Source organism: Alexandromys fortis, unplaced genomic scaffold (assembly GCF_014885135.2).
Source record: "Alexandromys fortis isolate MF-2015 unplaced genomic scaffold, M_Fortis_MF-2015_v1.1 scaffold_271, whole genome shotgun sequence".
Taxonomy (NCBI): domain Eukaryota; kingdom Metazoa; phylum Chordata; class Mammalia; order Rodentia; family Cricetidae; genus Alexandromys; species Alexandromys fortis.
Window position 1 is genome coordinate 1,415,705 of NW_026068156.1, and position 14,586 is coordinate 1,430,290.

At 35.9% G+C, this 14,586-nt stretch overlaps 1 protein-coding gene across 1 annotated transcript in view; it reads right to left on the reverse strand.

Annotated features, from left to right (window-relative positions):
* LOC126491634 (vomeronasal type-2 receptor 116-like) overlaps positions 1-10,897 on the reverse strand; it is a 58,108-nt gene extending 47,211 nt beyond the window's left edge. Inside the window, exons 1-3 of the mRNA XM_050127436.1 lie at positions 10,695-10,897; positions 3,966-4,254; positions 2,533-3,339 (exon numbers count right to left, since the gene is read on the reverse strand). Coding sequence (XP_049983393.1) covers positions 2,533-3,339; positions 3,966-4,254; positions 10,695-10,897 — 1,299 coding nt within the window. The remainder of the gene's footprint in view (positions 1-2,532; positions 3,340-3,965; positions 4,255-10,694) is intronic.
* Between the last annotated feature and the right edge of the window lie 3,689 nt (positions 10,898-14,586).

A 14,586-nucleotide genomic window follows, 5' to 3' on the forward strand; every position in this document is an offset into this window, starting at 1 on the left:
ATTGTTTACAGATGAAGATCATTGTCTTCATATATTGCACAGTTGTTTATTGTTTTAGTCTTTAAGTTAGATAGATATTGAGAATTATATAGATTAATAGTCATCTAAGTTTGTCATTTGTAATTAGACTAATCAGGTTCTTTAGATATATAGAGATTATACTCAGTATAGATAGATAATCTTCAACCTCTTTGGAGAGCTGTAGAATATGGCCTTTAATATAACTCAGAGTTTCGTGATAGTGAGACACAATTGCTCCTGGCAACACCGCTCTATTCCCGAGAGAACGTTGAGCACCAAAGACACTCCACTGGGAGCTTGTCTTCTTGGCAGAACTGGCCTTTGGGTTAAGAAAAGCCCATACCTCAACCACTGACAAAGATACAGAGCGTGCATCAATGGATACAACAGGACTGTCATATCCTGCCAAGACAGGGTAAGATAGTTTTGAAAAGTTCCTTGCCTTTAATAATGGTATGTCAGTTATGTTAGGCCTTAGCCAAAGTTGGTTGACTCAACATTGCAAACGAGACTTTGGGTGATTGCCCAGGTAGTCAGTTGTCTTTGTCAATTGTTACACATTTTGGATATATCTCATTTGTTAAGTAATATTTATTCCCTTCTCGGATCTTTGATGGAGTTGAAGATTATATAATTGTAGTTACTCTCTACATTATTTAGACTCCTTGAGATAGAACGTTTAGCAAAACTTTTGATTCTCAATATTGTTTGTTATATTTATTTGTTATTATTGTATATAGTTGTATTTGGTTTAGTTCTGTCTTATTTAGACAAAAGGGGGAGATGTAGGGATTAGTCCCACCCTTAGGGGGCATGTTCGCCTCAGGCTAAAATTTTCCTATAAATTTGGCAAGCATGCTCCCAGCGCTCACTTCTGCTTTCCTGGTCTCTGCGGGAACGGTGGTTCTGTAAGTCTATTCCTCCATTAAAGCTGTCTATATTTTGACAATCTGTCTGCATTCGCTTACACCGTTACAAAGACCCAGTAATACAACTTTTGGGTATATACCCAAAGCATGTTCAATCACACCACAAGGACATGTACTTGACTATGTCCATAACACCATTATTTGTCATAGCCAGAAATTGGAAACAACCTAAATGCCCTTTGACTAAAGAATGGATAAAGAAAATGTGGTACAATTACACAGTTGAGTACTATATAGTGGGAAAAAATGACATCTTGAAATTTGCAGGCAAATGGATGGATCTTGAAAACAAATTGAATGAGGTAACTCAGATGCAGAAAGACAAATATAATATGTACTCACTCATAAGTGGCTTTTAGACATTAAGCAAAGAAAACCAACCTACAATTCACAATCCCAGAGAACCTAATCAGCAAAGAGAACCCTAAAAAAGACATGCATGAATCTAATCTACACGGGAAGTAGAAAAAGACAAGATCTCTTAAGTAAATTGAGAGTGTGGGGATCATGGGAGAAAGTAGAAGTGGAGGGGAGAGTTAGGGAGGAGAATGGAGAAAAATATATAACTCAATGAATGTAGTAAAAATAGGTTAAATTGAATGTAAGAGCTAGTTATTAATAAGCTTGAACTACAGGCCAAACAGTTTATATATAATGTAAGTCTCTGAGTGAGTATTTAAAGCAGATTCAAGATGGGGTGGGACAGAAAAACCTCCATCTACATCGAATCTCATGGACTCACAAGACTGGATATATTCTATTTTTTTTTTTACAGAAATCAGTGATCTGTCAGTATAAAATACTGATGTGGATTTAGAACACATTTTCTTCCTTCCTTTTAACCATTTCTGTATAGACCTTGACTTACCTCTTTGTGTTTCTAGTATTTTATTTTGTACTCTTAGAGAACCTAAGCTAAGTAGTATGACTTACCCTGTGACAGCTCCAACACTACCTTCTTCTGTGGTCTTTATTCCATGTTGTGGAATTATTCATGCTTGGGCACTCTACCCTCATTCATCTCCACCACCCAGTCTGCCTGTACAGGCTTTACTGCATATATTGTGGTAGTCCTACGAAGTATCCCTTTTTTTAGCGAATTCATATCTTTCAGTTTCTTTTGAAACTTCTTCTCCATGGATGGTACTCTACATACTTAAGTGTAATTAACTCTCAGCTGGTTCCTTCCTCCATTTTTTCTCTGCAGATTCCATTATCCATGTTGTGTGATTCCTTCCATGTGCCTAGACACTGTATTCTCCACAATTAGTTCTGGCCTCTCAGCTGAAGTCCACAGCCTGCACTGAATCTCATGGGACTCACAAGATTGGATATGTTCTATATTTTTTTATACAGAAATCAGTGGTCTGTCAATATAAAATACTGATGTGGATTTAGAACACATTTTCTTTCTTCCTTTTAACCATTTCTGTATAGACCTTGACTTACCCCTTTGTATGTGTTTCTAGTAGATTATTTTGTACTCTTAGAGAACCTAAGATAAGTAGTATGACCCCCTAAAGCATAAATTCAGAAATTCACATTGCTTATGTTATGAGCAATCCAATGAGAAATACATTACCTGCCATGGTGAAAATATCAACTCTTCTGCCTTTTTTATTGGTTTTGCTTCTACTTGATGAAGAAGCATCTCATGAAGGCCACGGGCCACAGCATACACAGCATTGTATGTATTGTAAGCATACTCAGTCATGACCTTATCAAAATGGTTGTTAGGTGAGTCATGCAGGGAAACATTAGGCACACAGTTCTCAACTGTAGTACAGTCATCGTCAGCAAATGAGCAGTTAAAAAAGTAGAACCAGAACCTTTGAAGGTAAAAATCTTCTGGGTATTTGGAAGGGTGAAGTGTTTGGGTAAAATTTCTGAAACCAGAGAGTTCTTTGTGGTGATGTGAGAAAATGAGGCTCCCATGCCATGACTGCAAAATGAAATGCTTTGAACGGTTGATATCATTCCATTCTGAGTTCATGATCCAAACTTTCCCTGTAACCAAAGTCTGCTTTAAACAAGACAGGAAGCCTCTCAGAAAGTCACTGTCCCCATAGGTGATGATCACATTTGCTGATGATTTCAGAACCTGTGTAGGATTCAATTGCTTCTTTGCCAAAAAGGATACCTCACTGACTGGGATCATCACAACAAAATCTATACATATTCTGTTTCTGTCCATTTCTGCCCTCAGGTCTGAGATCATCTGAACACCTTTTTGTCCTTCAGATACAATCATCCCCACCCAATTCCAGTGGAAATAATTCAATAATGAGACAATGCCACTGGCCAGAGATGTGTCCTTGGAGGCCATTTGATAGAGATTGGGAAACTGATCATGATTATTCAGGTCATGATCAAAAGACCCAACGGTCAGCTAAAATGAAAAGAAGTAGAGGTAGAATTAAGAGGAGGAAACATAAAGCATGGGTCAAATCATGACAGACTTGTAAAATCAGCTAGAGTGATGAAGAGAATTTGATCATTACATCTGTACACATGTGTACACGAGGCCAAGGCTGATAATTGAATTACCTTGTTATTCTTTACTTTAATTTTTTCTTTTTCTTTTGAGCATAGGTCTCTAAGTGAACCTGTAGCTCACTGTTTTGGCTAGCCTGACTTTACCATGAGGGACTCTTTGCTTTACCAGAACTGAGGTTAAAGATATGTCATATCATGGACAAATTTCATGTGAGTGCTAAAGAGTCACATTCAGATTCTCATGCTTGTGAATCAAACACTTTACTCCTAAAGTCACCTCTCTATACCATAATACCATTAAAATATTGGTATCCTACTTTCTGAGGCATTTCTAGAAAATTCCTGGTCACTCACAGTTCCAGGTAATCACTGAAATGTGGATATCACTGAACACTTCCTCTTTGGGATTATAAACTTTGGTAGATGTATAAGCATAATTTTCTTTTATGTTCATTTTTCAGCTTGGGATGACCCTGAAATTGTACGTGTTTTTCATCTCTCTACTCCACTCGTTCTCACCTGTGGATATTTGTAGAGTCCCAGCAGTGTTCCTATCTGGGCAGATATTATCCATGATACTCCTGAGAGTACAGCAACAGACTTCATTTCTTTCCTGCAGTTGTAATTACTTATATATTTCTTCCCTGATAGCCACGTGATGCATCTATCCAATGTCGACCATTCACTATACAGGATATTATAGATATCATATCCCAGAGACACATTGGGTAAAAGATGAGGGTTCATGTTGATCTCCTCAATGGCAAAAACCATTGCCAAGAGAATCTGGTAGTTCTTTATATTTAACCTGAAGAGAGGACACAAAAATATTTAAGGGTGCTGTTTTTTGAATGTCAAATATCTCCCATATATTCACATCTGAACACTCTGTCCTCAGCTGATGACGTTGATGAAGACTCTGGAACTTTCAAAAGTTTAAGCATTACTGAAAGAAGTTTGTCAGTGGAGAAAAGTCTTTAGACATTATATATTGGCCTCAGTTCAGGATCAATCTCTTATTTATTGAGTGAAAATACAATGTGACCAGCCAAATTTCTGCACCTGTCATGGTATTTCTCTCCTTGTTGTCATGCCTAAACTAACACGATGGATAGTATCTCTCTATAATTATAAGCCAAAATAAATCCTTTCCCTTAGCTTGCTTTTCTTATGGTATTTTGTCACATTAATTGAAAAAATATTACGCAGAGGAAATATTCAAACCATGACTATTATTTTTGCATGCAATATAATCACTTTTAGAGATTAAATGTTTGCATTTCATAACGTTAGCATTTTAAAATTTATATCCACTTGGAATGAAATAATAATGATGTATTTTCCTGTAGCTAATCTTATCTTGTCATGAAAATGGAGGCTCATGAATGAAATTAGCATCTCTCTGTGGGCCCAGAGGCAATATTCAGTCACTGGCTGTGTCAGAGAAGCAGGTGGAAGCATGGCCTGGGGGAAAATTCAGAATAAATTTCAGATTTCAGTGCAGAGGAGCTTGATTCTGCAAATTGCAATCCCTGTGTTTGGATTCTGTGAAGTACATTCTCATGGCTGACATATATATCAACTTTTGATTTTGTCAAAATAAAAACAATGAGCCAGAGTATGGGATATGTGCGTGGAAAGTCTCAAGATGGGAGTTCTGTGAAAGTATGATAAAAAGCAGGGGATGAAATTAATATAAGATTCAGCTGATAAGAAGCTAGAGCTAATGGGCCAAGCAGTGATTTATATATAACAAAACAGTTATCAAACAAGAATTACAGTTATAATATTTATATCTACTCTGTGTTTTAGCATAACTAAGGAAAACTATATTTATTTTTCAACTCTATTAAAGGCTCCAGAAGGATATTTTGAAGGTCTCTGAAAGAATTGAAGAATACCTATTTATCTAAAATACATTTCTGTACTTCTAGAAAATCTAAGTATCATTACTACAAGGTTGACTTTTATAGATGATTATTTATTAACCTATATTTCTTAATTATACATTACATTTTGAAATGAATTACACAATCACAATACCTTAATCAAGAGCATAAATATACATATAAGATTGACCTTAAATTTGTATCAATAAACCAAGATCCATACCAATGGAAATCTCTATATCATATCCCCCTTTAAATGTAAACAAACAATTATACAGAATATTTGGGAATATGGGCATAATTATTTCTCTTTAAACTTTTTCCTGCTGTTTATTGGGTGAAATAATTTTTTGAGGGTATTTTTGGAGTGCTCATGGGGACCTTTATGGGGGTCTTGTTCCATCAAACCACACAAGTCTGGAAGCAATCCACAGGTTCTCATTCTCTGTGGAGACAATAGAAGAACCTCTTTTCCAAAGCAACATATCCTTAGACCCAAATTCTGAAGTCAAGATACCTTTATAATATACCTTCTGGTTTAGCTTAGCAGGCCATACAATGAAATGTCCCTATGTACTTAGCTCCTCTACAGTAAAGAAATTTAAAGAATACACAATAATATACATAATCCAGACTCTCTGTGAATTCTCCATTTTTATGTGGCTTATTTTTACTCTTTTGTTTTTTAATATTTATTTCATTATCGTTACTCCTTTAATCTATGACTGTCTGTCTTTTTATCCAACACTGTGACCCATTTATAATTTTTTTTCTGAATTTGTCTTTATTGCGTATCTGTAATTATTTTTTGACCAGAAGTACTCCTTAAAATGCTAAGCACTTAAGAATTTAAGCTGTGACATTACTAGGTCAAATATGTTACCAACTGCTTGCCCTGCTCAACCTAGCATGCTGGATCTGCTTGTGCTTCTGAGCCACACACAGGCCCATATCCAGGCAAACACCCAGTACAAGTTGCCATCAAACAATCCACAACACCCTGCTCACATTCCTATCCAAATACTGGTTCTTCCAAAAAAGCCAGAGGTCACATTTTCAGCATGTTCCAAAATAGCTATATTTCCAAATGTCACAGCTTTTTCCTCCTGCTGCTGCTGAGTCAGGAAAATCTCTTTTAAAGAAGCTGAGGCATGCTGCCAGAAAACAGCAAGAACCTGTGTTTTTTTGTGTGTGTCTAGAATTTCTTTTTAAACTTTCTCAAACTTTTAAGTGAATTTAGTTGGCCCCACGTTGGGTGCCAATTTGTTGGAAGAGAGCCGCTTGTTTGTCCTGGTCACCTAAAACCAAAGTAATTAAATCACTGCTTGGCTCATTATCGCTAACTTCTTTTTGGCTAAATCTTTCATCTTAATTTAACCCATCTTCATTAATCTGTGTATCAATACGTGGCAGTGGCTTACAGGCAAAGATTTGGCATATTTGACTCTGGTGGTTCCTTGCTGTCTCTCTCTACCCTCCTCCCTCCCAGCATTCAGTTCTGTCTTCCCCAACTACCTCAGTTCTGCCCTCTCAACAGACCAAGGCAGTTTATTTATTAACGGTAATTACAGCACACAGAAGGGACTCCCACATCATCTGAGATACAATAAATCTCATAACAATGATGATATATGGATAGAAGAGTTGACTTCCAGAGGTTTAAGGCAAAATTTCAATATAAAGTGTTTCAATTTTGGCAAAAAGTCATCTTAAAAGGGATTGTAAACATTGCATTCCTAGAAACAATGTTTTTTCTTAGCATAATCCAATCAGAATGTCTCTCCTTTCTGGATTATGCATAAGGTATGGCAAAGTCTGGTACTGGACTAAAGAATGTAGATAAACAAGAGACATTCAATGCAATCCTTTGCATTGGGAACCTCCTTTTGGGACCTCTCACAAACCCCTATGTCAAATTCAATTCAGTTGTCTCATGTAACCATAAATGAAACTCCTCCCCAGAGCCATTAATGAATCTAATGCCTATAGTCAGAACCCATACTGATCTGGATAATATAACAACTAAAATGAAAGAACAAAATATCAGGAGAAACCATAAAGTGAGTATTTTAGTAAACTTCTATAAATTAACAAAGACCAAAATTAAAAAAACAAATGACTTTGTCACTGAAGGTTTAGTTGACACAGATAAGAGTATAACAATAATTGCACTAGAAAGTTGTCATCCAAATTGATGTCTTCAGGATCTTAATATTCATATCTAAGGGATTCAAACTTTATCTCAGGTAAAACAGAACATGAGATGGGTCAAATATATAGGCCCCAAAGGACAGAGAGGAAAATAAAAATCATAAGTAGCTAACATAAAATATGCACAGAAAGAGAGTCCTTTGACATTCAGTCATAAATGAAATGTCTCCCTCAAATACATCTCCAGAGGACTCAGGAAATCCTATGGAAGGTGAGGCAGGAAGACTGTAAGAGCTAGAATGGATGGAGCACTCCAAGGAAACAATCACTTCTAGACACATCAGGACTGACACACATACGAATTCACATAGTCTGGCAGCATTCACAGGGCCTGCACATGTCTAAGCCAGATGAGGTCTCAGCACTGAAAGGCAACGTAGACACAAGCCCCATTACCTAATCCAAAAGCTATCTCCAGGTGATAACCACTGGCGAAGGAAAAATCAGGTGTTTTCCAGTGGAGTCTCATTGGGTATACAGACCCCACTTAAGTGAATGTCACATGTCCAGCAGTAGATGGCCAACACAAAATGAATCAAATATTTTTGGAGATTTTTTTCTTTTTAATGCTTTTTTAGGGGAATTTATTTCTTAAAGTTATTTCTTTTCCCCTATCTACTGCTTGTCTGTCTCTCTGTCTTCACAAATGATACATATATATGTATATATATATATACAAACACATATATAATAATTTCAAATTTTATCTTATGGGTTTTCTCTGTGTGTGAAGCTGTCTCTATGTCTGTAAATGTCTTATGCTTTATCTTTAGATATTTTTTCTGTTTGTTTAATCCTATTCTGTCTTTAAAGATCTTATACTATTATATTATATATACTATCATATTTTGTTTTTTTTCTAATTAAAAAGAGAAAGATAGGAAAAGAGTGAAACCAAGTTAGCAGAATCTGCAATGAACAGGGAAAGAGTATAACATGCACCTAAGAAATTTATAATATTATGAGGAAAATTTTACAAACTGCATTTCATTAATTTGGAAAAGTTAAAAAGTAAGTGACTTTCCATATTATGCCAAATCTCCAACATTAAACCAAGAAGAAATAAAATATTTAAATAGAACCATAAAATGAGGAGATTAAAATAATAATGGAAAGTCTTCAGCCAAAAAAGTTCAGGGCCAGATGGATTCACAACACAATTCTAGCAGATTTTTAATTTTTCAGATACTTTTAAAATTATTGAAAGAGAAAAGAAACAGAATGAGCACTCCCAAACTTCTACAAAACTAGTATTACTCTACTAAAAAAAACAGATAGCAACAGCATAGGCCACTATTCCTGAGGAACACAGACTAAAAATAGTCAACAAAATATTACAAACAGAATACAATAAAAAAGATCTTCAACTATGACCAAGTTGGCTTTCTAATTGAAAAGTGGGAATGATTCCACCTATGTCTCAAGTAATTAAATATAATAAATCACATAATGGTTATATGCCCAATAGTAATCACATGATTATTTCCATAGATGCATAAAATCTTTCATAACATTAATCATGTATTAAAGATCAAGATCATTAATTGTAGGGCTAGAGAAGACATACCTCAACACAATAAGATTATATCTATATTTATATCTACCCTGCAGACAACATCATCAACAGAAATGGAGATAAGCTTGAGTAATCCCTCTCAGAATTCAGTCAGGAATGTCTACCACCTCTACTACTTTTAAATACTGTTCTTGAAGTATTAGCTAGAGAAGTAATTAAGGGGAATACAAGTAATCAACAAATAAGGTATACTATTATAATTGAAAGATAACATGATAGTATATAATCGAGATCCCAAAAATTCTACCAGGAAAGAAATGATAATCAAATTCAGTAACAAAGTAGGATATGGAGTCAGCTTGCATAATCAATAGCTTTTTTGATACATCAACAACAAACATACAAAAAGAAGATCATGAGCACATGCACAATGGCCTCAAGGAAAATAAACTATCTAGGAATAAGTGTAACCAAGGAAATAAAGGTTTTCTTTAATGAAATTTAACTTTTGAAGAAGGAAAGACACTAGGAAATGAAGTTCAATGCAATTTAGATTAAAATCCCACCTTATTTTTCTTAATAACAAATAAAAAATCTATTCTATAATTTATATAGAGCCACAATACAATCCTGAGATAAAAGAATGATGCTGCAGGGATTTCCATCCCAGATCTTAGTATATATTAGACAGCCATAGTAATAAAAAGACATGGTACTGACACAAAGCATCCATGTAGACCAATGGAACAAAATTTTTTCCCAAACAGGAGTACATGTAATTTCACCAACTTAGTACTTGACTAAGATGCCAAAAAAAAAAAACATGCCAAAAAGAAAGCATCTTCAATAAATGGTTCTGAGAAGACTGGATGTCCACATGCAGAAGAATGAAAATAACCTGTGTCTATCAGCTTGTACAAAAACTAAATTCAAATGGGTCTAAGACGTAAATGTGAAGTCTGAAACACTGAAACTGCTAGAAGAAAACATAGGCAGTACCACCATGCTTGAATTGTAGGGAAGGATTCTGTCCAAGTAGTAAGTCCAATAGTTGACAATTGGTTCTTCATAAAACTAAAAATCTTCTGCACAGTAATCAACAGGTGAAGAAAAAGCCCAGAGTAAGAAAATCATTATCAAGTATACATTTGACAGAGGTTTTATACCAATATAAGTACAAGTAACTTAAATTAATACAAATAACTCAAAAAGCTGATATAAACAGCTAAAAAAAGATCCTTTGCTACTCAGAAAGAGACTGTTCCTTATACTCTTTGGAAATATTCGATGTCAGAGGCTTGTATTGTGATTGTAAATAGTACTGTTGGATATCATTCAGTGACAACACAGTTTGGAAAAAAGTCTGGAATTTTTTGAATGATCAAGAAAGAATTGAGTCTCAGAAAGGGGAAGGTAGAATGAAGGAAACTAAAAAAATTTTGTTCTTTTTGAAGCAAAAAAAACCTAATAAAACTAATAAAGAAAAATAAATTAGAAACAGTTCTTGGCATATGGAGTTGAAAGAGCGGTATGAAGGATGTAGACAGCACTGATGTATGCACATATAATATTTCTAGGCATTATCTATTTGAAAATATGACAGAAAACAAAGAAATAAAAAAATGAACTTACTGATGATAGAGGCTCTCACTGCTTGGATCTTCAGTGATGGAATCATATACAATAGTATGAAGTGGGAAAAATGCAGCAACCACTATATCCCCACCCTTATACACACTGACTCCTGTCTTTATAGCACAGGAAGAACGATCAAAGGAATTAACATAGCTGGAATACTGCAGAACCAGAAACATAAAAAGCAGAGGGAGCATCATGGAAGAATCTACAAAGTCAAACTGTGTAGAGTCTGAATTTTCAGAGCAGGCAGGTGTATACATATCCCATGTACTTGTGCCTGTTCATGTAAATTCCAATGTTTTGTTGGCTATGAAACCACTCTCATTCCCAAAGATCCTTCAACTCAGATTACTAAAATTTCCCTGATGGATTCTGAAAAACATTCATCCTGGGGCATCACATCTGGAGTCCAGGTAAAAAAAATATATAAAATGAAAAATATGCTTGAGGCTCATCCTCTCCAGTCCCTAGTGGCATGATTTCATCCAGTTCCACTGACAACAGGGCTCCCTTCTGAAATGAAGTCCTCCTGGAAAGACTTGACCAAACTGGTGCTAAGAAACTTTTACCTTCAGTTATGGATAAAAGTATTGTCATGAGGGATGTGTAGTTAAGGATAGTCAGTGGATAGCTAAAGTATTTTTAATCAGGCACAAAGCCTTGGGTTTAATCCCTAGAACCACATAAACTGAGCATTGTTTCTAGCATCTCTAATCCCAGCACTGAAAGATCAAGAGACAGTAAAATCAGGGGGTCAAGATCATCTTTATATACTAGATGGTTAATGTCTACCTGTATTAGAGATTATGTTTCAAAAAGTGTTCTTATAATTCATCTATATGTCCAAAACATTTATTTTGCCCTTGTTTGTGTTTTTTTATAGTATGTGGCGTATCTGTCCCTCATCTCCTCTGAAACAGAAGAAAATTAACAAAAAATATTAATAAATTCTTCTATTACTGGAAACAGTGAAAGCAAAATATATGGACATATATGTTGTCCAAGAGCAAAGGAAAATATCAGGGAAGTGAAATAATTCAGTGTCATATTGTAGTGGTATATTATTTTATTTTATCTTTACTAAATAATGAGATATCCTATTTGGTTTATAAATTGTGCCATGTTCTATTCTACATAAATTATTAATAATGTGAGAAATCATGAGGTATATGGGACCCTTTTGTCCTTTGCCTTCAATTTTCTCCCAACCTAATAATGCTTTGAAATTAGAGACCACTGGGTTTTTGTGTTTATATGTGTATCTGTGTTTGTGTGTGGACATCATGTGGAAGCCAGAGGTTGAAATTAGATGTCTTCTTTAATTTCTCTCCATCTTAGTTTTTAAAATATGGTTTCTTAGTGAAACCAGAACTTTCTAATTTAGGTAGACCAAATGGGCAAATGCCTTCACAAGGAAGTACTGGGACTACAAGGTTCTGTTTTTTTTTTTTTTTTTTTTTAAATGTCAGAACTGGGGAACTAAACTCAGGTTCTCATTATTTTGTGGTCAACTGTCCCGTCTCCCTAGCCCCTAGAGTCTACAATTATTTTTAGATAAAAGTACTTTAAGTGGCCTTCAATTGGAGACATGTCAATATTATTCTGTCAAAAGGTATCTACCACAAAGACAAAAAGGTATAGAATAAACATTGAATTTCAAAGATGTTTTTGTGAAAATGTTCATTTGTAATACTCTCTAATTCTTTGCAACATTGAGTATGAAATACAGTGCCTTCTGCATTCTAGGCAGGTGCTTTTTCTAAGTTATATTACCAGTCCAAAACCCATAAGTGGTTTCATGCTATGATGCTGAAACTCTGGGTTCACAGGTTTAAATTACTGCTGTGCAATAGTGCTCTTGTATACTGTAAGTACTTGTCAATTGCATTGTTTTAATAAAACACTGATTGGCCAATAGCCATGAATGACGTATAGGCCAGATAACCAGAAAGAGAGAATTCTGGGGAGAGGAAAGACAGAGACACAGTCACCAACTAGATGCAGAGGAAGCAAGATGAGAATGTCTCACTGAGAAAAAGTACCAAGTCATGTGCCTAACCATAGACAAGAATTATGGGTTAATCTAAGTTGTAAGAGCTAGTTAATCATAAGCCTGAGAAAATAGGCCAAACAGTTCGAAATTAATATAAACCTCTGTTTGTTTCTTTGGGATTGAATGGCTGTGGGACTAGGTAACACAGATGCTTCCATGTAAAAAATGGTACCCAAATGTTTGGCTAAATTTCCAGATAAAGCCTGAGAAAGCTTTAAAAGAAAAGAGGATTCTAAATAGACAAGAGCAGAGCCAAGTACAACTTCTTGGTAATAGTTTCTTCACCAAAAGACTCTGTTTTCTAGAGACAAATCAGAGATGTGGCTCCTTTAAAGCTTCCTGACTCTGGCTTATCAGCAAAAACCTCACAGTTCTTTTAAGAGGCCCTGTCACAAAACACTTAAATGGTGTTTTATGAACAGTTGTTGGCTTGCTAGTAGAGTTGGCTTGAACCTAGAAACTCCACATAGTATTAAGAGCAAATATGGCTCCCACCAGTAACTCTGCCATGAAGCCAGAATTTTAGTAAGCTAATATATGTGTTGTGGCCTGCTGTCAAGGCCTCAGCTTTAATTTTAGATGGTAGAGAACAGTCACAGTGATGCCTAGCTACTACCTGAATTCTATTTCGCTCTTCAGGAGTGAGAGTAGAAGCTTGGATGACATAATAGTCATGCCAAGTAAAATCATAGGTCTGAGACAAACAATGAAACTCTTTGATATAAGCAGAAGGATTAGTGGAAAAGGAACCTAGCCACTTTTCTATCTGAGAGAGAGCTGGAAGAGAAAAGATGACCAAGAATTTGGAGGCATTGCGGCCTTAGCCACCAAGACAGGTGCTCTGAGACAGTGACTACTAAGAGAAGGGTGAGAGCACAGAGCCCCAAAACCATGGACATATGTAAGCTCTACCCATTTGTCTTAATGGTAACAAAAATTTTAGTGTATAGGGAAATTAGCTGTTTGGGACATTGTATCAGACAGGTCCAATTTATAAAGATTTTGTAAGAGGCATCCCAGGGGCAACAGCAGATCTGACTCTGAACCGCAAGTGCCCATTTTAAAGTCTATGCCCAGCCAAGTGGCATAAGTCTATTACAGCATGTCCACTAAAATAGCTATAATTCCTAATGGGGACAGGGAAATGGAATGCTAGGCATCCCTGGAGCAAATAAAATCCACCTCAGCCAGTCCTGGTCTTGCCAGTCTAGCCACTGCTGAGATTAAACTCTTGGCATGAGCTGGTAGCTTCAATAAGAGTCTGATAATTGGCTGTATGCTAGGACCAGTGCTCAAGAACAGGTTTAAGCTTCTACACTAAGGCTACCCAACCCAGAGCAGTGAGTGCCTGCCTAACAGGCAGACCTCAAGGTCCTCAAGGTCCCCCCCCCCCCGAGTATGTGGTCAATTTTTGAGAAGGTTCCATGCGCTGCGGAGAAGAAGGTATATTCTTTTCTATTTGGGTGAAATGTTTTATAGATGTCTGTTAAGTCCATTTGATTCATTACCTCCATTAATTCTTTTATTTCTCTGTTAGGTTTCTGTCTGATTGACCTGTCCATTGGTGAGAGAGGAGTGTTGAAGTTTCCTACTAATAGTGTGTGCGGTTTGATGGCAGCCTTGAGTTTTAGTAATGTTTCTTTTACGTACGTGGGTGCTTTTATATTAGGGGCATAGATATTCAGGATTGAGACTTCATCCTGATGAATTGTTCCTGTTATGAGTATAAAATGTCCCTCTCCGTCTCTTCTGATTGATTTAAGTTTGAAGTCAACTTTGTTAGAAATTAGTATGGCCACACCTGCTTGTTTCTTAGGTCCATTTGCTTGATAA